We start from the raw sequence: 21755 nt of genomic DNA, 5'->3' as shown, positions 1-21755 counted from the left end.
AGCAAATTGAGGGAGAAGAGAAATACATTTTTTCCTTGGGATGGTGGCATGGTAGGGGTTAATCCAGCTGAATGCTTTGGCTGTCACATTTTGAGCAGCACCTTCAGAACTTTTGCCCTGCAAATAAACATAAATTTTTAGGTTTTATGCAGGTGATGCTTTCCCTTTCCATTAGTTTGGCTTTGAAGGGAGAAGGCTTCTGCAACGCCTGACTCTTCAGTTAGTGAGGCTCCTGCTGTGCACATCAGTGCAGGACTCCTTGGCTTCTGCTCTGCTGGGAAATGTCTGTTCTCCCTGGCTTGAAAAGTGCTTTTCAAACTGGGGGTGTTTTTGTGCTGAGCACAGAACTGTGTACCTTTTGGAACTCCATCCCTGATCCAGTCCAAGTGAACCATTCCAGTTCCAGGGACTTTCCTGTGTGGTTGGATGCTAGTTCCTCAGATCACCTTCAGGTGTGCATCACCTGAAATCCCAAAGCTAAAAGGAAAATGTTAGAGGGAAAAAATAAAAAATTAACTTCTCATTTTGTTACTTGAAATTTAGTCTCTTTTCCCTTCCAGTGCTTACCTCACTTTGAAGCAGACTGAAAAGGAATGAAATCCTAATCTTAGTGAAGTGTTATGTTGCAGTTGGTTTTTTTGTTGTTGTTGTTGTATGGTTTTCTTCATTTTTTGTTTTGCTACTTTATAGCCATATTAATCATCCTCTATTGCATTTTGTCACCACTTTTTTTTTTAGTAGCATTATTTTTGTGTCCTTGGTTCATGACTGACACCTCTTTGACTTCCTTGTCATTTCAAGAGTTCATTCATCCTTGGAAGGGGCACGTGAACCCAAGGAGCAACTTCCCTTTTGTCATGCAGGACTTTTCCCAGGAATGTTAAACAATAACAGTTGCAAATTACAGGAATTAATTATACATAATACTAAAGACTAATAAAAAGAACTGTAAGGAGGAAGTTACTTAAATAAATTACTGTTGTTTAGTATAATTTAATGTGCATAAATTTGTTACAATTGCATAATTAGTCACTTTAAATTTACTGACTAGTAAAACTCTTGGTTAAAGTTCTGTGCATGAGTACTCTTCTGAACTCTGAAACAGCTCATTTAATAAATAAAACCTGCCATATTTTCCCCTTGTTGAGAGCTGTTCTTTAGCTGACTTGTTGAGCTTATCAACTTTTAATGTCTTGCTCAAGCTAATCCCACTGAAGTGTGATGCTTTAAAAACGACTGCAGTTCATTGCAGAAACATAAAATAACTTAATAACTTTAGTCTGACTTTCAGTTAAAATCCATACAACTAAATTGGTTACCTTACTGCTCCAAAACAGACCCTGCTTGTATATAACTTAAAAGTTAGTGCAGGGCAGGATTGTCCCCTGTGGGGCCTAAATGCTGTTTTCCCTTCTGGAAACTGTGATTTCTAAGTGGTTGCTCTAGAGTAGTGCTGTCATGTCTTATTTATGTTTTGTTTTTTCAAAGAAATAAATCCAATGCTCCTGAAGAGATTTACCTGTGAAGACTTTCAGTCTTCCACTATCTGTACCAACAGTGAATCTTCCAATTAACCTAAGTGATGACTTCTGGTTTATTGTGGCTTTCTGGTTATTCTGCACACAGTGTTATCAAAGGAGTATAGGAGAGAGAAAACATTCAGTCCATCTGGTTTTTAAAGAGTGGTTTTATATGTTCAGTAAAAAATTGAGGCTGTATGGTCACAATAGATAAATTCCTTTTTAATTTATCATTTCCAACAACCTCATTCTTTATCATCAGTAGTTCCCTGATGGATTCTATCAGCTTGCTAACAGCTCCATTCACACCTGCAGTGCCTCTCTGGTTACGTTCCATGCAGCCATCCTCTCTCTGTGTCTGTAACTCATTCCTGTGAGCCCTGGCTCCCTCTGAGCTCCCACTGAGAGCCTTTGCTGGCTGCACTGGGCCTGGCCAGAGCTCTGTGTGGTCAGGATGGCCCCAGAATCTCCTGTGTGGGCAGGAGGGACTCAGGACCTCCTGTGTGGGCAGGAGGGACCCGGGACCTCCTGTGTGGGCAGGAGGGACTCGGGACCTCCTGTGTGGGCAGGAGGGACTCGGGATCTCCTGTGTGGGCAGGAGGGACTCGGGATCTCCTGTGTGGGCAGGATGGCCCCGGGGTCTCCTGCAGGTCCAGGAGATGCTGTGTCTGAGATCTGGCTGCTCCAGAGCTGAGCAAAGCTGCAGTGGGGTTTGGCACACTGTTCCTAATGCTGGCTGTGTTTCTCTCCTGTCCCCAGAGCATTCGTGTACCTGAGCAACCTGCTGTACCCAGTGCCCCTGATCCACAGGGTGGCCGTGGTCAGCGAGAAGGGCGAGGTGCGGGGCTTCCTGCGCGTGGCTGTGCAGGCCATAGCAGGTGAGACACCTCAGGGGCAGTGACACACCAAAGCCTCTCCTGACACTCAAACCTGAATAACCTGCGTGTTGCAAAGAGCACTTGCTCTCTGTTGGTATTGAAGTTACTTCATTTGTTGTTTCACCGTATGGGCTGAGCATGAATAAGTCTTGAAATAATGCTACTGAACAAAAGATTTTCAATTCGTGATGATGTTGTCCACTGAAGTTTATACCTGGCAACTAATGCAACTCTGCTTTTTAGGACAGTGGAAGATTTGACTACTGTCAGTAAGTCTGAAAACTAAAACTAAAGCAAAGCTTTTTCCTTCTGGCACCCAGTATAAACAGTGGAGAAGGGTTTGATAGTTTTGGTGTCCTGTATTAAAGTTAAATGTGCCAAGTTTTAGCTGTGCTCAAACTATCCCTTTAAATAATGCTCAGAAATGTGCTCCTCTGGGGTCTGGGGAGGGCACGTGAAGAAGTTCCTGAACTGATGGTTTTCAGCATGGTGTAGACAGAAATCAGCAGCATTTCCCCCTTCATTGCCTCACTAAAAACGTGGGGACTAGGAGCTGCTTTAACACTGTTTAATCAGCAGGAATTCTTTTCAGAAGAGAGGAGTAGATATCCGGGGTGGTAACAGCCTCACCCAGGGCTGAGCTGCCATTGTGTGTGTGCCAGGGTTTACTGCAGGTCACTGCTGCTGTTTCAGGCTGCTCAGTGTGAGCTGGGCTGCTTGGCAGGGCCAGGCCTTAGCCGTGCTGCTGGGAGCACAGATCCTTCCCAGAATTTGCACTTTCCAGCAGTGGCCAGCTGCCAACAGTTCTTGCTTCTTTAGGTAGGGTAACCCTGGAAGCTTCACTCTCCATGGGAACATATAATGAAACTCAGACTCTGAAGATGTGTAAGAATCAGCCTGGCAGGGATTAAAACAAGTGAATTGAAATTTGGTTTAATGTGTACAAAAGTCTAGTTTGGTTTGGTCTCCTTAGCATTGACTGAATATTTCCAAATAAATATTTATCCATCCAAATGAACCGAAAACAGCATGGCTAACAGAAACTGAACTGGGGACATCCCTTAAAAAAAGGGCCATGGCATTGTTTGATCCCTAAGCAAAGCATGGAGCACATTCTGAATCTTGGGATTTCTGCTGTGACTATGCATTTACTGTGAAAAAACCCTGGCATTTAACCAGGCCCTGTTGTTGTTGCTCTCTGTGAAGAGGAGGAGGTGAAATGAGCAGACTGTATGGACAGATCCAACTTCCAGATTTCCAGCATGTCCTGGAGGAGCTTTGCTAGTGTTACTGCTGAGTTCATGGCTACAGAATTTTAGATGTTAGTTTACCTCAGTATAATAATCAGAAGTAAATAAATAATGAAAATTAGTTCTAAAGTTGGTTTGCATTCAAAATTCTCTAAGGTTAAGTATTTTCAGAATGAAGCTTGAGAGCTGTGTTGTTTTCCCACAGCCGAGTTCCTGATGGAGAGGTTTCTGGCATGATCCTTTCCAGCACTTACTCCAGCTTGTAACTGCATGGCTCTTCTGCTTTCTCTTTTGGTTTCCATTGTAATGAGAATTATAGGGTCTCCCTTCTCCTCCCCATCATTTATTTATCTATCTTCTTTTTTCCCTCTTTTTTTTTTAGCTGATGAAGAAGCCCCAGATTATGGGTCTGGTATTCGACAGTCTGGGACAGCTAAAATTTCATTTGACAATGAGTATTTTGATAAGGTAAGAATTCTTAAAATTGAGTTAGATTGTGCTTCTAAATAAAGAACATGTGTTGTATGGAAAGAAGGGGATGGCAAGCTCAGAAAGTGCAGAAGTCTCTTACAAGGCACTGTATTTAATTTTCAGAGTGATTTTTCTTCAGTTGCGATGACTCGGTCTGGTCTGTCACTGGAGGAGTTAAGGATTGTGGAAGGGCAAGGACAGAATTCAGAGGTTACCACTCCTCCAGAGGAGATCAACAGAATGAATGAGCTGGGTAAGCAAGAAATACCTGGTGTTTGGAGAACTTGTGGGAAATCCGTGACACTTTCAGTCAGTCATAGAAAGGAGTTCTGAGTGTCCTTCAGGAATGTCATGGTCAGGGAGAGGTGTTACCAGTGGGTTGAACATGGGAGATTCATTTGAAGAACAGGGCTGAAAAACTTACCAGATATTTGGATCTTTTGGTTATCAACAAATTATTTGGGTTTAAAAGGAAAAAAAAAAAGTGATGGGACTAAACTGTCTCCTGAAGAAATATTTCAAGAAAAGAAAGGAGAAAAATAAAAAGAAAAAAATTATTTCATGTGGGATTTCTTTTTCTCCCTAAGACTTGAAGTCAGCCACTTTGGATGGAAAGATGACTATGGAAGGATTCACTGAGGAAATTGGTGATCACCTGAAGCTGGGCAGTGTGTTTACCTTCCGTGTGACAGTGCTTCAGGCCAGTGGCATCCTGCCCGAATATGCAGACATTTTCTGCCAGTTCAAGTAAGAATTTGTCCTTACTTGCATTAGGCAATTAATGGTATGAGAGAGAGAGCAAAGAGCAGTGGGCAGTGGAACTCTGAGAACTTTGCAGGTGGGTGGAGGTTTTGTACAGCAGAGAAAAACTCCTTGTCACTTACTGGAGTTCCTGGTCCCCACTTTCTCTTAAGCAGATGTTAAGGATTAAAGTTGTGCAGAAAGAAATTAAAGTGGGCTCATAAGTTACTAGTTCATAGATATCTTAAGGTTTTAAGCTTTTAATGTGAAAAATTCAATACTAGATTGTACATACACCCATTTGAATGAAAGCTGCATGACCCTGGAGAAAATCAGTACTTGTCAAGTGAAAGTGGTCTTAGGCTTGGGTTCTTAAGAAAGAGAATGAAAAGGAGAAATAAAGACATAAAACAAGTACCACAGTTGTGGTCCCACAAGACTATGGTATGCCTAGCCTCAGGCCATCACTCAACTGCTTCTAAAGTTCCAGCAGAATACATTTCTTTGAGGGCTTTAGGATTTCCTTTCAGGGTTGGATTCAGAGCACAGCAATCTTCATTAAACCATTCTGTGGTGGCTGATTTTTGGTTTATTTGTTTAAAGCTTTTTACATCGACATGATGAAGCTTTCTCCACAGAACCTCTCAAAAACAATGGCAGAGGGACTCCCCTTGGGTTTTACCACGTTCAGAATGTAAGTAAAGCTTTCCATGAGCAGTAATTTCCTCTGTCTGCACTGGGAGTTGGGGGTGTCCTTCAAGGCAAGCAGAATTATTAGGAATAGACAGTACTAGGAGTGATCAGGTGAATGATGTAATCCCCATCACAAAACAAAACACAGAATGATTCTTTGTGGCAAATTTAACTCTTTTTTCACCTCTACTTCCTGCCATTGAATTCTGTGTTTCCTTTCCAGGGTGAAAACAGTCTAGAATTCAGGAAATAAAATATACATGTGAATAGCAGTGCTCATGATCTCAGATGAACTGGATATATCTATTTTTATGAACTGTGTAATGCTTTGGTTACATGCAGCCTCCTCTTCTCCTTCTTGAAATGCCTGATACTGAGGCTTTCATTTTCTCCTTTCTTGGAGAGTAGAATTAATGCCTAAACCAGAAGGGAATGCAGTTGCTTTTACTGTGAGTGACACTAAGTGATATGAAAAATACAGACTCCTAAAAGAGATTTCCTTTTTTGAATGTCTCATTTTCTTTCCTTACTCCTGAAATAGATTGCTGTGGAAGTGACAGAATCGTTTGTGGAGTACATCAAAACAAAGCCTATTGTCTTTGAAGTCTTTGGACATTATCAGCAGCATCCTCTCCACCTGCAAGGACAGGATCTCAACAGGTATTGGTCACTAGCCTGGCACAAAGGCACTTGGGGATCATGCTCACTTTGTGCAGTTTTTGTACTCCTGAAATTGTGCACCACAGCCTCACAAGCAGAATCCCTGGTGGAGGTGGAAGTGCTGCCAGAGGCCTGTTCACCCAGTGCACTGTCTGATGAATTGTCCTGCCCTGTCAAACATGGAAAGCTGGCTGTTCTGCCAGTCCACCCTAAAAACCCCCTGGGGACTGGAGCACTGCACTGGGAATACTGGGAACTTGCAGTGATCTGTGAGCTCTGGGAAAATGTCAGCAGTGCTCCTAGGGTTGGTTAAGCTACAGTAGAAGCAGAGCATAGGTTAGTCTGAGAAGCGTGCTGAGCCCCCTTGTTTTCCTGACAGGGGATATTTACCTGTCTTCATGGAATTGTGAGGATATCTTTAGAAACAATCATAGGTGTGTGTATACAAAGATGCATGTGTGTGCATTTGTATATATTTCTTATGTTTAACTGCCTCTGTATTGATAACTCTTCATTTCTCTGTAGCCCTCCACAGCCTTCTCGAAGATTCTTTCCTCCCCCTATGCCACTGTCAAAGCCAGGTGAGAACAGCTCTCCAATTGTGTGCATCACAGGGCTGCTGCTGCAAATGGAGGTTGTAGCTCAGTATTCCTGAGGTGTCCATGGAGTGAGTGCTGCAGGGGGCACTGAATGTCTTTGCTGGCTCTCTGCCCTTTTTATGTTTTATTTCTTCTCAGCCTCCTCTGCAGGAAGTGATGCTTAGTTCATTAGGGGGTAGAATTCCATTCCTGAGGTATTGACCATATTCCATGAGATCTGGCTATGGCTCTTCCCATGCTTACTGTGCCCTTACTGACTGGAAATTTGCTTATTCATTAATTGCCTCATCATTTTGCTCTCTCATGTTCTTGTTTAGTGAGTCTTGTTGAAATGATTCTTGGTTTTCTTTGCTTAATTGGAATAATGCATGCTGAACTCTTTTGTGATTTTTTTTTCCATTTCACCTTTAATTTCCTCCTTCTCCGTCTTTCTCTCACCTGCACATTTCTACCATCCTTTCTCTGTGTGTGTTGCATTCCCTCTGCAGACCATGAAAGGAAGATAGAGTTGATTAGGTACCTTATGTCTGGCTATGTAAACGTGCACGTGCTGAACACGCTGTCCGAGCATGCCAACGTGCTGGCCTCCTCTGCCGTGGCTGCTTTCCAGGATGGAGCTGACCAGCTGCCACCTTTCCTCTTTCTGCCTGTTCCCAGTTGTCAGAGTGAGCGGGCTCCTAAGCGAGATGGTTAGTAGCCAAACTCGGGCTGTGGTAGATGTAGAAGTAGTTCCAAAATGTGCTTCCAAATTCCTTTTTCCTTCATCATGTGGTAGTATTAGGAGTAGAAGCTGCCATGGTTGTGCTCATGGAAGGATGATGCTGTGCTTAAATTTAGGGCTCTTTTAGAGAGAACCACAGAGACAGTCTGTAGACTCCAGTGTGCTGGGAGTCACAGATTTGTGTGTCACTGCATCTGTTCCCTGGAACTTCCAGGACCTCTGATTTTTTCTGTGTTCTGCATAGAGTGGTACTGGGATGAGAGATGCATAGGAAACACAGGCAGGTATAGAGGAAACATTCTGCTGTGTTCTGTATAGGTTTCCTTTTCACTCATCTTCCTTTCCTGCCACTAACAGTGCTGTTCCTCACTTCCACTTCTATTCTGTTTTATTTTACTCAAATAAAAAGTCATGCTGATTAATAATTGTACCAGAGCAAATCTTTGAGAACATCTGGAATCAAGCTTTCATGTTTAGTTCCATGTGTCTTTCTGTTGTTTTTCTCTTCTGATGCTTTTGAGTTGCTCTGCTTAGCAATAACCTTGAGTGACTTGTGTGTTTGATGTTCCTGTGGCTGGAGTGAGTTCATGTGCAGCTGCATGAGGTGATTGGGTGTAAGGAGAGTTACTACCCTGAGTAAAGTGTGGGAAGGCAAATGATGAGCCTCAGGCTTGCTGCCTCCCAGGGTGGAGCTGTGCTGTGAAAAACTGATTCCTGTAAAATCTGTCCCTCTGAGGCAGCTGCTGTTTTACCCAGAAGAGAAACAGATCTCAAAAGAGAGCACCTAGGCACTCCTGTAAGGACCTGTTTAACTGGGGGCCCAGTGCATGGGGAATTAAGTCATGGTAGAAGCCAAAGGATACAGAGATGTAAAGGTGGGAGAACCCAAAGAATACCTGAGCAAGGGGGGATTGGGTCTTGAGAGGTAGAAGGGAAAATAATTATTTGGCTTAATAAAAGCAGTGAGGTTAGTATGTGAAAGGAAAAAAAATGGAAGATCAGAAAAATCTCAGAGTGTGCAGGAACAAAGCTTTTAAAATGTTCCCATTTACAGAAATGTAATGAGTGAACAGATAAGAGAAAGCATGTAATGGCAGCTAAAAGGTGTGGTGTGTGAGGGAGTATTAGGTTATTTCTAGAATTTAAGCTGTCTCATTATTTTTTTAACATGGTTTATCCCTACATTTGAATGAAAGGAATTAGAGGGGATCTGGCTGGTTATACTCACTAATGCCAAGAGATAAGGAGCCCAGAAAAATACTTAGGCAGGATTAGGGCTCTGGAATAAGTCCTGTTCTGCCTTTTACATATACAACACCTTAACCAAGTGGTGCAGGGGGCTGGCAGCTTGTCACATGAAGAGTGAAGACTGAAGTTTTAAGTTATATTCTTTTCCTCTTGTGTGGGGAAGGTGAAATGCACTTTATGGGTGAGTAATGCTGCAGATGAACAGACCTCAGCAATTCTAAATCACCAACTGTCAAGCCATAAAGCAACTGATGCACATTTGAGGAAACTTCTCTGTGGATCTAGAGGGACTGTATATTTCCCCAGGCTCTTTGGATGCACTATTGTTCCATTATTTAACTCCAAAATTTATTTCTATTCTAGTAAACCTAGATTTAAAAAACATTTAGAGAAATAATGATTGCTGTAAGCAACATAATTTTCATGGTAAAAGCTGTGGTCTGCCTATGTACACAGAATATGTAGGACCTCTGAAATGGCACGTTTCTGTGAGTCCTGGATAAGCTTTACTTGTTCAGTCTTTGTAAACCACTCTTTTTTTCTACTTTCTTTCTTTCTTTTTTTTTTTTTTTTAAGTGCCAGCTACAAAGCTGAATACTATGAGCAAGCCCAGCTTGGGCCAGAGTGTGAGCAAATACGACCTCCTGGTGTGGTTTGAGATCAGTGAACTGGAGCCAACAGGGGAGTAAGTCCTCTATTAATGTTGTGATTAATATTGTGTCTCAAGAATGGTGGTTTATGAGATTTCTGGGGTTTTCCCCTTTGTTCTGTTCAGACCAGGCTGATGTTCAGCAGTCACCCTGGTAGGAGCCTGCCTGGTTTGTGGTGATGGGTGTCCAGTCTGGCAGTATTGCCCCCATTAGAAGGGACTAAAGTGACAGAATGACTTTCTTTCACACTTGGAGGGGTCTGTCCGTGGTGAAGTTCCAGGCACAGGCACCAGGAGTTCCCAGTGCAGGCCATGAGTTTGGGTTCTTTGGGACCCTGGAGACTTCACTCCAGTCACATAGCAGCCTCTGTTCAGTGTTCATCTCTGCTACAGAGAAGGTTTTCCCTGACAGGTCCTTAGGGGTTATATTGAGAAGTGAATTGCACTGGAGGTACAGTGGGTGATATTCCATGATTCACTGATCTGTAATGCCAGAAGGAGCCTGTTTGGAGAGCAGGCAGACAGACACACCCTTGTGTGTCAGCTGCCACAAGGAGAGGAAGCTGCTGTGCTGGTACATGTGTGGTTCCCTGTCCCACAGGTACATCCCTGCCATCGTGGATCACACGGCGGGCCTGCCCTGCCAGGGCACCTTTCTGCTGCACCAGGTATGATGGAGGCTGTGGGACAGGAGTGTCCCCTGTGCAGGGAGGGAGGGCAGGCTGCTCCCGGGCTGGCAGCTCCTCTCACACAGCCTGGGCTTTGGGCTCTGAGGAGATTGCCCCCAGGATATTGCTGGTCCTGTTCCTTATCCCTGGGCATCCCGCTCATGGAAGAGGAAAGCCTTTCAAAAAGCAGGAACCTCTGGGACCAGATTTGTGCCTTCAGTGTTCTCCAGCATCTCTAAGGACACAGAAGGACCATGTGGACTCAAATTCCATTTGCTCTCCTCGCTGCTTGTGGTTATGAGACATAATCTTTGAAGTGACTGTATCTCAGTGCATCTTAAATTCCTCTTACAATCAGTCATATTTTGTCTCTAGCTAGATTATAAAGATAATCCCAGTTTAATATGGTTTATAGGTTTAAAGTTATATTTTTCCTACTCTGTCTTTGTGGAGTGAGGAAGGGGAAGCATTCAATTTCTTTACATATGAGAATATAACATCCCCTTGAAGTGAATTTTAGGGTCCTGAAACAAAGAGTTGCTTGTTCAGTTACAGATGATATGTAATGATATTATTTAAATCACTTAAATGATATTAATGATATTATTTAAATTATATTATTTACTTCACTTTTGCAGTACAAGTGCAAAATAGATGATGTGTGTGTGTGACCACTTCAGCAGTGTTTTGTTTGTGAACCCCCCAGGGAATCCAGAGGAGAATCACAGTCACCATCATCCATGAGAAGGGCAGTGAGCTGCACTGGAAAGACGTGCGAGAGCTCGTGGTTGGTGAGTAAATGGTTTGTGTCTTGCTCTGTAAGGAAGAAAAACTATTACTGGTAATTTCTCTTTGTATCAGATTCTGTCATTTTTATGAGCACCACCTGTAGGAGGAGAGTTTTGAAAAATATCCACAGGAAGAACTTTTAAGTTTTGCAACTTCCATTTACAGCTACTTGTTATTCATGTAGTCTGAAATTGTGTTTGGGAAAACAAATTCCTTCTGTGTTGCAGTTTGAATTTTAATTGATTCCTCCTCCTTCCCTTTTTAGGGCGTATAAGAAATAAAGCAGAGGTAGATGAAGCTGCTGTGGATGCCATTCTGTCTTTGAATATTATCTCTGCAAAATACCTGAAGTCCTCTCACAGCTCCAACAGGTAAGTGAGTGAAGTGAGCCCTCCAGCAGGAATCAGAAGTTTGACCTCTGAGGTATTGGCAGGATGTTTGGAAAGCTGGGAACGTGGCTAATTATTAAATGTAGAATTCCATGGGCACAGAACACACAGGTAGAGAATGAACATCACTGTAAAACCTTGCTAATGCTGAAATCTGTTGATCTGTGGGAAGGGTTTGCTGACAGTGCATCTGAATTACTTTCCATGTGTATGGACCACAAAGGGCAGATGGAAAGGAACAGCTTAAGGGGGCCTCAGGATTTAACCCAAAACTTCTAAACTGACATCAAGGTTTGGTGCTAGAACACAGCATGGAAGTTCAGGGAGAGTTTTGGGAGGTACACCTGCAGATGTGTACGTAGGGGTTTGTGGCTCTGAGGCTCAGACTCACATTGTTCTGCTGCAGTGTCTGCAGCCACGTGCAGCAAGGCAGAGGGGGCACTGGGCTCAGCCTCTCCCTGCTCTGACAGCAGAGTCACTTGGCTTCTCCCTGGCTCTGCTCAGCTGGTGCAAAGGAGGAATATCCCTGGAGTGGGGCTCTGAGTGGCTTTTTCCAGAGGGGAGGAAGGTTTGAGTCCATCTCTGCTGAATGCTGGAGGTGGGAGCCTTCCAAGCACTGGAATTCTTCCCTCTGTGTTAGGGGCCTGGAACACCTGTGGCATTAAAGTGGATTTGGAATGCTGCTCCTGCCTGTGGGCTCTCTGCCACCTGGTGTCTGTAAAGGCAGGCAGGGACTGGGGCATTGGCTGTTCTTTATTGCCTTCCACTGAGAAGTGGGTATTTTAGTGTGTTTGAATTAATGGATCAATATAACTGGAAAACAGGGAGACTGTTGCTGGATTCCTTCCTGATGCTATTGGATTTGCAGTTAGAAAGCCCTGTGCTTTCTGTTTTGTTTCAATAAATTCCTCTATATCTCTGTAGTTTTCTGTAAGATGGGCAGCTTGGGTGAAGGGTGAGTGGGGTGAAGCTGTTGGCCATCTCATCCCAAAATGCCAAGGTTTAGTTGTGGGATGAGTGCATGGCAGCGTGGTGGAAGGGAATTGAGGCCCTGGTAAGGGATATGTCTTAATGTTTGTTCATTGTCTGCAGACTTGTTTGCTGCTTTCTGTGGGGTTTTTTCACTTCGTTTTGTTTTAGTCCACTTGTTCTGTTCCTCTCAGCTGTTGCTTTTCTGTTCTGCTTTTGGCTGCACTAACTGAAGCTCTTTCTATGTTTTTACAGGCTCTTTCTTGATAAGGATATGCCTAGGTATTTTCTGTTTGCTTCCTTTGAACATAAAGATTCTTGAAAATAGAATGCTTTATGTCCCATTTGTATTGCTGCCACTTCCCTCAGCTTTTACTGAATTCTGTTAGCACACCTCTTAGTGCTTCCAGAAGTAGTCTTCCTCTTCCCCTTCCTCTTCCTCCTCCTCCTCTGTGCCAGAGGGTTATTCAGGTACAGTTCACTGGGGGACTTGTGAAGGTGAACTTTCCTTCACATGTGAGAGTAGGAGAATTTCCTTTGTGCAGTCTTTCTGAATCTCTTGATGTGCCATCAGATATAGACCCTTTTGTATTCCTTGCTATTTTCTTCCCTTGTTCTGTATCAAAGAACTAAATTTGGAGTTTCTCAGTGTCTCTGACTCTGCAATGCTGCTTGTTTGAAGGACCAAGCCAAGGACTGAACATGAGGTTACTTGAATTGCTCTGATCAAATAGCAGTGGCTGCCGTGTGATGCTCTTCAGCCTCGATTCTGGGGCTGGATTTGCATTTGGAATTTAACCATGTGGTTGCCACTCCTTAGTTAGCAGCTGGCAGAGGAGCCAGACATGCAGTAGCTGCCCAGGCTGGATTCCTGTTTCTCCTTCCCAGGGGGATCACAGCCCAGCATGGCAGCTGCACAGTCTGGGGCACTTTGAACTCTGCCTTCTGAGCTCTGCCCCTGGAAAAGAGACAACAGAGTCTTCAGTGCTCCCAATTCACCGCCTTTCATGATGCTGAGATCCACTTCAGAATCAGTTTTAGCTACACATTTAACCTGTCTCTCCTCTGTTCCATGCTTTGTGTCCCATGCTCCCTTCTCTGTGTGCTGTTGGCTGTGCTGAAAGGAGTTTGCTCACTTTGGTTTTTGTCTCGCTCTATAGCTATTGTAGCAAATTCTGCTTTAGGCAGGCAAAGCTGTGTATATTTAACTTCCTGGCTAGAAAAGATCCACTAAAATAATTGCCTCAAAGCTGTGCCTGACTTCGTCTTGGTGTTTGTGCAAGCCTCATCTTACTCAAGAGGGTGGTGGTATTTCTGCCCTGAGGGGCATTTACCCCTGTGTTCCCTCTCCATGAGGAGAAATCTTGTTTGGCAGATGGTGCAGAACTGATGCTGGGGCTACGTACAGTGCTTTTCCATCTGTGGTCAGATGGGTTTTACTACTTTCTCTTCCACCCTGAGAGTAGATCTGGAATTTGCTAGAAGTTGAAAAAATTGCTTGCTGTCACAACTAAGTCATGATGAAAGTTTAAAACATAGGGACTCAACTCGGATGTGTAAAGGCTTAGAAGACAACTGTGCTCTTTGCCTGATCTAACTAAAATGAGGATTATTACTTCTCAGTGCTTCACAGTGTTTTTGAAGCTACCAAATACTTGCCCTTTAGATTATGTTTCTCTGTATTTTTAATATAAACAACATATTTAGAAGTAGTTTCCTAAATATGGTTCTTCAAATGCAATCTAGCAGTGTTCTCACTTGACTGCAGTTCATGGTGCCTTTATGTATTAGTTTGGAATTGTGTCATTGGTATCAGAGAAAGGGAATTCTTGAGACCTCTACTTGAGGTCGAACTCTTTGTTTCTGGCATGTCTGCTTTTAGGCTGTTTCATGTTTCTTTTTGTTTTGCCTTGTATTTTCTTGTTTCTTCTACCCCCACCCTGCTGTTTGTCCTTTGTCTTTAGTTTCATCTTCCATTTTTCTGAGTTTGGAATTAGTACAGAAACTCTTCAGATATATAACTTATTTTTAAAAAAGAATGCACATGAAGCACTTTCTTGTTTTCAATACTACATCATTTGGACTCAAAATGGGATAAAAATAGCAAGGGGATTTGGGAGGGAAATGATGTAGAGGTGATGAAGAATGAATCCCTTCTGTTTCTGTCAGCAGTGTGGAAAGGTGTGCTGAGTTCCTGAACAGGGGCATTGGTCTTTTTCCAAAGGCACCTTCCTGCCTGGTTGCTGCCTGTGGGAAAGGAGAAAGCTCATTTCCCCAAGCCCCTGCTAGGGAGGGGAGAGCATAACAATGCCTTGGATGTGGTGACTGAGCTGTGCTGTGTGTGATGCTGTCTCTCACTTTCTACTTGAACCTTCTGCATTGCTGGGGTAGACCTGGGGGAGCTTTCAGCTCCTCTCTTTCCTTGTCCCAGACGAAGAAACGTCTTACAGAAGTCCTAAAATAGGGTGTAGAAAGAATCTTCCCATGCTCTTTTAAGATCCAGCTGGGCTGAATTGCAGCAGTAGAAATTAATTTTCTCTGTTTAGAAACAACTGTTCAGTGCTGACTTCCCTGTAGAGCTATGACAGCTTTTGTTTTCTGCATTCCCTCTTTTCTCTTTTAGATGAGTCTTCTCCATAACAGGCGGTGGTCTTTGTGCCACACAGTTTGAGGTAGAAGTAAATGATCCTGGAAATAAAGAGAAGGTTTTTGCTTCAAGTATTTTTATCCACATCACTGGAGGATGATATCAGGAAGAGATGCTTTACACTGAGTGATGAGGGGGCTGCAGAGGAGTGCTTGCTATTGACCTTCTACTGTCCTTCTTTGCAGGACTTTCTACCGGTTCGAGGCCGTTTGGGATAGTTCCTTGCACAACTCCCTCCTCCTCAATCGAGTGACACCGTATGGAGAGAAGATCTACATGACCCTTTCTGCCTACCTGGAGGTGAGACACCAGTGCCTTCCTGCTGGCTGTAAACTGTTTGAGACAGGACACAGAGTGTACCCAAGAGAAATGGATTCAAAAGTGATTTGAATCCTGAAGCCAGTAAGAGTATTTATTCATTTCCTGAGAACAGGGTGGAAACAATGGACTCAAAGTTAACATCTTGATGTCAAGGTCTTACTGCACAAGAGATACTGGTGGTCTTACCTTTTGTCTTACTTGTTTTATCTATCTTTGTATCTGAAAATCCACTGGAATCAGTGAACATTGCTGTGTGAGTACTGGTGTTACAAACAGGGGCTTAGCTCTTGGCTTGTGTGCAAGACACTGTTGTTTTGTGTAGTAAAATAATTTCATGGGATGCATCAAGAAGTTTGGCAGTTCTCTTTGACAGTTACACATATGAAAACCCTTCACCAAAGACCCAAACAAGAACAAATTTCAAAAGCTGTCCCAGTAAGGGCAGCAGTGTAACTTGGCACAGTTGGCTGCAGCCATTCATTCATTGCTGGTGTTCCTCTTAGCTGGACCACTGCATCCAGCCTGCTGTGATCACAAAGGATGTCTGCATGGTGTTCTACTCCCGCGACGCCAAGATCTCCCCGCCGCGCTCCCTGCGCAGCCTCTTTGGCAGCGGCTACTCCAAGTCCCCAGACTCGTAAGTGCCCTTACAGTTTTGGCATTGACCTTTTCTGTCAGTATTTGTGTTTCCTCTCAGAGGATGTCGTTTAGTTTTCTTAATTTTTTTTCCTTGTAACTTTACCTACTCATAGGTTTTCCAGTCTGGTTTTGAATGTTCTTTCTCGCGTTTATTTCAGTGGAACTCTGATGGCTTCTCTCTTTACTGGCCTCTTTTCCATACTGACAGAGTTGGGAAGAGGGATCCATTTTTCAAGCTTGCACTTAGATGACTTTGATCCTGACCTGGAATTTACTGCAGCATGTCCAGTGCAGGGTGGGGGGGAACATGGGGGAAATGCCTTTTTTTGGGATCTTGCAGTTCTGGCTGTTTTGTGCAAGAGTAGTGTTGAAATCTAGCTCTAACTAACAACTATACTTAAAATTCTGCTTTGGAACCTCTGAGCTAAAGCTGAAGCACTTCATTTCTGAAGATAATAAATAGTGTGTTTTTGTTTCTTCTGCTTTCCTGTGAACAGCAATCGAGTAACTGGGATCTATGAACTGAGTTTATGCAAAATGTCAGACACAGGAAGTCCAGGTAAGCAGTGGCTGGGTGTTCCAGTGATAAATATGAAATACTGCAGAAAATTTCTCAGGCAGAATGGAGTAAACGTTTCTGTCCTGATCAGAAGCAGTTCCTGTGTTTCACAGGAGCAATGGAATGCTGCTGTTCCACAAAACACTCACTCAGGCTTTTACTTTAGACTCAGCTCTGTGTTTACCATTGGTGAACAAGGATTCACTGGAAACTTTATGTTTTCTGACATGGGTAACTCAGACACTGAGCACATGAACCTGAGGCTTAGGAGCATAATCCATGGCTCATGACTAACAGCTGAGACTGGGTTTTGCAGCAGTGGAGCTTTTTCTTGTCTTTTGAAGATGCTGCTGATTTCTGATGCCAACTTCGCCTCTTGGAAGGAATGCAGTTCATGGTGTATTTGTGTATTTTTCTTCTAAGATGTAGAAACTGAAGTCCTTGAGTTGAATTAGACTGAACAGGAGTTTGCATTATATCTTGGTCAATAGAAAATATCTGAAAAAAATAAGAAAGCTGGACTAAATCAAATATCTTTGGTTGTGTATTTGTAGGTAATGAAATCTTTGTGTTGTGTATTTCCAGCCAAACAGCAGAAGTACTGGTTCTTTGCAAATTGCTGATTATTTCTCAGTGACACCTCTCTGGCTATGGTTTTAACACATCTCGTGTTGTGTTTTACTGCTCAGGAATGCAGAGGAGGAGGAGGAAAGTCCTGGATACTTCTGTGGCATATGTGAGGGGAGAAGAGAACCTGGCAGGTTGGAGGCCCAGGGGTGACAGCCTCATTCTAGAGCATCAGTGGGAACTGGAGAAACTGGAACTGCTGCATGAGGTGGGTAAAGAGATGGAAGTCAAGATTTAAATCAGTTCTCCTGGCAGAGAAGACACACAGTGTGTGGCTGGCTACTAAGTGGATTCAGCTCAGAATCTCAGTGTATTCAACAAAGGCAAATTCAATTTTCAGTGCCACTGTAAACTCCCTTCCCTGGGGAGAGTTACTGGTACGAATAGTAAAGGATTCCTGAGAGTTTGGTGTATGTAAAATCGGCACCTTCCTGGAGCGGACGACACTGATTTCCTTTCTTACTAGGTGGAAAAAACCCGACATTTTCTTCTGCTTCGTGAGAAGCTTGGTGACAGCATCCCCAAGTCCCTGAGTGACTCGTTGTCTCCCAGCCTGAGCAGTGGAACCCTCAGCACCTCCACCAGCATCTCCTCTCAGATTTCAACCACGACCTTCGAGAGCGCGGTGACGCCCAGCGAGAGCAGCGGCTACGACTCCGCGGACATCGAGAGCCTGGTGGACCGGGAGAAGGAGCTGGCCACCAAGGTATGGCCCAGGGCAGCCACCAAGGTATGGCCCAGGGCAGCCATCCTGCGGGCAGCTGGCTGCCACAGGGGATTATAGGTCAGTCACGAGCTTCTCAGATAGCTGGGGAATAGCCAGTAGTGTGAGAGTTTCACTTTAACATCCTGGTTAGTGAAACAAGCCACTCTCGCTGGCCAGTGCTGCTGGGGAGGTTTGGCTGTGGCTGTGTCTCACTCCCCTGTGTCAGTGGTTTTATAAAAACTTTCTAATTTTAGCAAGTGAAGTGATTATTACCCTCTTCTGTGATTTTTCATAGCAGTTTAGAATTTGTTTTTTCTTTCATGACCTGCCAAGTGTGTCTTGGCAAATCACCTCTTCTGTTCAAATTTCTCTGAAAATCTAAATCTAAAGTTCTTCTCTGTGCTCATTTGTTTCCCCTCACGTACCCCCTTTAGTGTCTGCAGCTTCTTACTCATACCTTCAATCGGGAATTCAACCAGGTGTACAACAGCATCAGCGACTGTAAGGTAAAGATTTCATTGTAATACACTCTATTTGTAGTACAATAGCAGCATGTTTGTGAGTCATGGAATCTGCTGATACTATGAGAAGATAAACCACTTTATATTAATTTATAATTTTTTATTTTCAATCCACTGGAAGCATTTGGCAATTCAGCATTAGGTTCCAAAGGCTATGGCAGGAATTGCAATGGTGTGGACTTGTACTGTAGTATTATTTACAGTTAATTAAATAACTGTTTATTAGCAGACTCTTACTGTCTTTCCCTACATACACTTTTCCCATGTAAAAGGATAAATCTACTCTTAAAAATTCTGCCTGTAGGCAAAGGGAATACCAAGTTTCAAACTGGATGATGTTTATCCCCTGAAGAAGTCAGAGTGTGAATAATCAAAGTGTAGGACATTGATAATAACAACCTGTGTCCGTGTAAATGCTGCTGTGTTTCTGCCCCAGATGGGTTTGTGGTGGTTTGTGTGAAAATCTGCCTACTGAGAAGGGGAATGGCTGATGAAGAAGCCTTTCTGTTCTGTGAGCCAGGAGTGAACATCAGCTCCTGTGATGCTTTCTTGCAGCTCTCGGACATTTCCCCGCTTGGGCGGGACCCGTCCGTGTCCAGTTTCAGCAGTGCCACCCTCACCCCTTCATCCACCTGCCCTTCCCTGGTGGACTCCAGGTGCAACTCAGTTGATCAGAAGTAAGTGTAATGTATTAAAAGGAAACACCACTTTTCAGTGCTTCACAGATCTCTTTGCTGTTTTCTGATTTGTTTTTCCTCTTCCTCTTCCCTACTTCCAGATATTTCTATTACAGCCCCCTTGCCTTACTTCTCCAGTCACTCTGCACAGTTCTTTCTCCCCATTTTGTTCTTTTGAAGTGTTTTTTTTCCGCTTGTGTTGGGGGAACAGTCAGATGCTTGTCATTCCAGTGACCAGTGCATCTACAGTGTGCACAGTCCACAAGTTTTTTCAGAAGTCTGTTGAAAAGGTCTACTAATAACAACCCAGAATAAACCAGTTTGGCCATTAATCTCTGTTTATCTTTCTCAGCTGTATCTATACAAGATATTTTTGATGAAATTGGTAATAACTATGTAGGGAAAGACAATTTGTACCTTCTCAGTTCAGCATCCCTGAGGGAGGAGTGCTGAGGAAACAGAACATTTTACATCAAGCAGTAGTAGGAAGTATGTCTGTGTTGTGACTATGTTTAGCAGGAGAAAAAATGTTGAAGTAGTGGGGAAGCAACTTACTGGTGGTTTTTATTCCACAGATATCAAGGGAAAATGCTATTCAGTGTTGTACAAAAGGATCCCAGTGTCATACAATAAATCTGGGCTGGAGGATGGAACTTAAGGCTGGCCTGAAGATGCAGTTTAAATTCCATTGTCACATTCAGATGCTTTGTTGTGATTTAATTTTTTTTCTCTACTTTTTTTAAAGGACACCAGAAGCAAATTCTCGTGCCTCCAGTCCCTGTCATGAGGTGGAGCAGTTCCAGATAATTCCTGCAGTAGAAACTTCCTACCTTGCCAGAGCTGGAAAGAACGAGTTCCTAAACCTGGTTCCTGATATTGAGGAAATCAGACCAGGGTAAGTTTTTTATTGTTGTGTGATTGTGGCTTCCCAAGAACTGTCACAGGGGCTTTCTGAGATTCTTAGGTTCTGTGCCCCTTTTGAAGAAGGAAAATGAACAGGTGATAGCAGAGCTGCAGAGTCCTCTGTGATGGACTGGGGAAGACTGTCAGACTTTTGCATGGCTGTTGAGGACACCATTCAGCTTGTTTTAGAAGAACTTTTTCAGAATACTGTTGCAGACAAAACATATTAAGGACCAAGTGTCTTACACAGTGTTTTGCAGTTAACAGGAATACTCAGGGAAAATCTGTTTCTGTTTTTGACGTGGGTTTGTTTTTTCCAGCTCTGTGGTGTCAAAGAAGGGATACCTCCACTTCAAGGAGCCACTCTCCAGCTCCTGGGCCAAGCACTTCGTGGTGGTTCGCCGTCCCTATGTTTTTATTTACAACAGTGACAAAGATCCTGTAGAAAGGGGACTCATAAACTTATCCACAGCTCAGGTGGAATACAGCGAGGATCAGCAGGCCATGGTGAAGGTCAGTCTGAGAGCTGTTGTTTATTTATCCACAAAGCAAGAACACTACAAGTAGCAGTGCATCTGTACCATCAGGTGTGTCATCTCTGGTGCGAGCAAAATGGATCTGAGTCGTGGAGACACTGAGGATCCTGCCCACAAAGTTCCCACTTTGTTCAGGGTTTCTTATGGTTTTGGACACAGTTGTACAGAGTGACCCTGGCTGCTGTCACACATCAGATTAGCTTTTAGGAGCATGGGTACCATCACCCTGCATGTTGGGTTTTTGCAGCTTCCTTTGTAAGTTTTTTTGGGCTTGTGTGTTTTGTTTGTTTAAAAACAAAACCCCACAAAACAACACATACAAACAACATACAAACATCCTGCAAGGAATCAAATGAACTCTACTGGTCCATCTCTTAAAGCCCACACTCAGCAGTTAAGACTCTCTTTTGTAGAAGATAATGAGTAATAATACCCAGGAAATCAGCAGTGAGACATCAGTGAAGGAGGGATGTGACGGAGCAGATTCTCTCAGAGAGGAAATGTGCATCAGCCCTGTGCTTGTAGACTTTGTGTTTAGATTGTCCTTCGTGTTGCAGACACCCAACACGTTTGGAGTGTGCACGAAGCACCGCGGGGTCCTGCTCCAGGCCATCAATGACAAGGACATGAACGACTGGTTGTACGCCTTCAATCCTCTCCTTGCTGGCACCATCCGGTAAGAGGCAGCGCGGAGCTGCCGAGGGACGAGCTCAAACCCAGATGGTTGGGCACAGATTCCAGTTTTGCTCTCAGGAATTTGACAAGATGTGGGAACTGGAGGAGGGAGGAGAGCAGACAGAAAAAACCCCCAGAACAATCAGAAAACAAACCAGCCCTGTATTTCAGGAACTGCAGGGGCTGTTGTTTTGGCTTGTGATGTTCTGAACAGCCATGTCCAGTTTGAACATGTGTGGGATGCTGTGTGTGGAAACCACAAGATGGTTTCCTTGTATTGCCTTTTACAAATTTATAAAGTTTCTTACTTCCTCTGTGCTGGACTACCTTTTTAGGTTCTTGATTATGAGCTACAGCAGAAATTACATTCCCTTTTATAACTCTTCTGGCAGCCTCTCCATTATCACAGACAGCCCCTGCTTGCTGGACACATCTTACTGCACTGCAGTAGCTCTTCCTTTCAACAAAAAAACCCCAAACGTAAAAAGCGAAGCTGTTACCATACCATCAAATAATTTCTGAACAGTGAAGCCCTTAAATGATCCCTTCTCCCATTAAAGAAGCAGAGAAGTGAGATTTCTTCCTCATTACAGCCCTGGATACATTTTACTTTCTTAACATACGGAGTAAACTAGGTCTGTACCAAAGAATTAAAAAAAAAAAAAGGTGGATGAACTTTGGGGAGGGAGTTAAAATGAA

At 43.5% G+C, this 21755-nt stretch overlaps 1 protein-coding gene across 10 annotated transcripts in view; it reads left to right on the top strand.

Moving 5' to 3' along the window:
* The window catches only part of KIF1B (kinesin family member 1B), a 79588-nt gene that overhangs the window by 53333 nt on the left and 4500 nt on the right, over window positions 1-21755 (top strand). For 5 of the 10 annotated variants that reach the window (XM_041460283.1, XM_041460276.1, XM_041460275.1 and 2 more), the window contains 22 exons: window positions 2280-2398; window positions 4031-4116; window positions 4243-4372; window positions 4707-4866; window positions 5464-5554; window positions 6095-6213; window positions 6739-6794; window positions 7301-7501; window positions 9358-9466; window positions 10032-10098; window positions 10805-10889; window positions 11153-11258; window positions 15078-15192; window positions 15717-15850; window positions 16350-16411; window positions 17101-17246; window positions 17505-17744; window positions 18179-18250; window positions 18821-18942; window positions 19688-19837; window positions 20166-20358; window positions 20939-21057. In XM_041460283.1, the coding sequence (XP_041316217.1) occupies window positions 2280-2398; window positions 4031-4116; window positions 4243-4372; window positions 4707-4866; window positions 5464-5554; window positions 6095-6213; window positions 6739-6794; window positions 7301-7501; window positions 9358-9466; window positions 10032-10098; window positions 10805-10889; window positions 11153-11258; window positions 15078-15192; window positions 15717-15850; window positions 16350-16411; window positions 17101-17246; window positions 17505-17744; window positions 18179-18250; window positions 18821-18942; window positions 19688-19837; window positions 20166-20358; window positions 20939-21057 (2682 nt within the window). The remainder of the gene's footprint in view (window positions 1-2279; window positions 2399-4030; window positions 4117-4242; window positions 4373-4706; window positions 4867-5463; window positions 5555-6094; window positions 6214-6738; window positions 6795-7300; window positions 7502-9357; window positions 9467-10031; window positions 10099-10804; window positions 10890-11152; window positions 11259-15077; window positions 15193-15716; window positions 15851-16349; window positions 16412-17100; window positions 17247-17504; window positions 17745-18178; window positions 18251-18820; window positions 18943-19687; window positions 19838-20165; window positions 20359-20938; window positions 21058-21755) is intronic. The other 5 variants (XM_041460284.1, XM_041460282.1, XM_041460281.1 and 2 more) reach the window with 1 other exon arrangement.

This window comes from Pyrgilauda ruficollis, unplaced genomic scaffold, assembly GCF_017590135.1.
Source record: "Pyrgilauda ruficollis isolate IOZ18807 unplaced genomic scaffold, ASM1759013v1 scaffold141, whole genome shotgun sequence".
Taxonomy (NCBI): Eukaryota; Metazoa; Chordata; class Aves; order Passeriformes; family Passeridae; genus Pyrgilauda; species Pyrgilauda ruficollis.
Note: the sequence above shows the minus strand (reverse complement) of the source record. Positions and strands in the feature narration are given on the sequence as shown.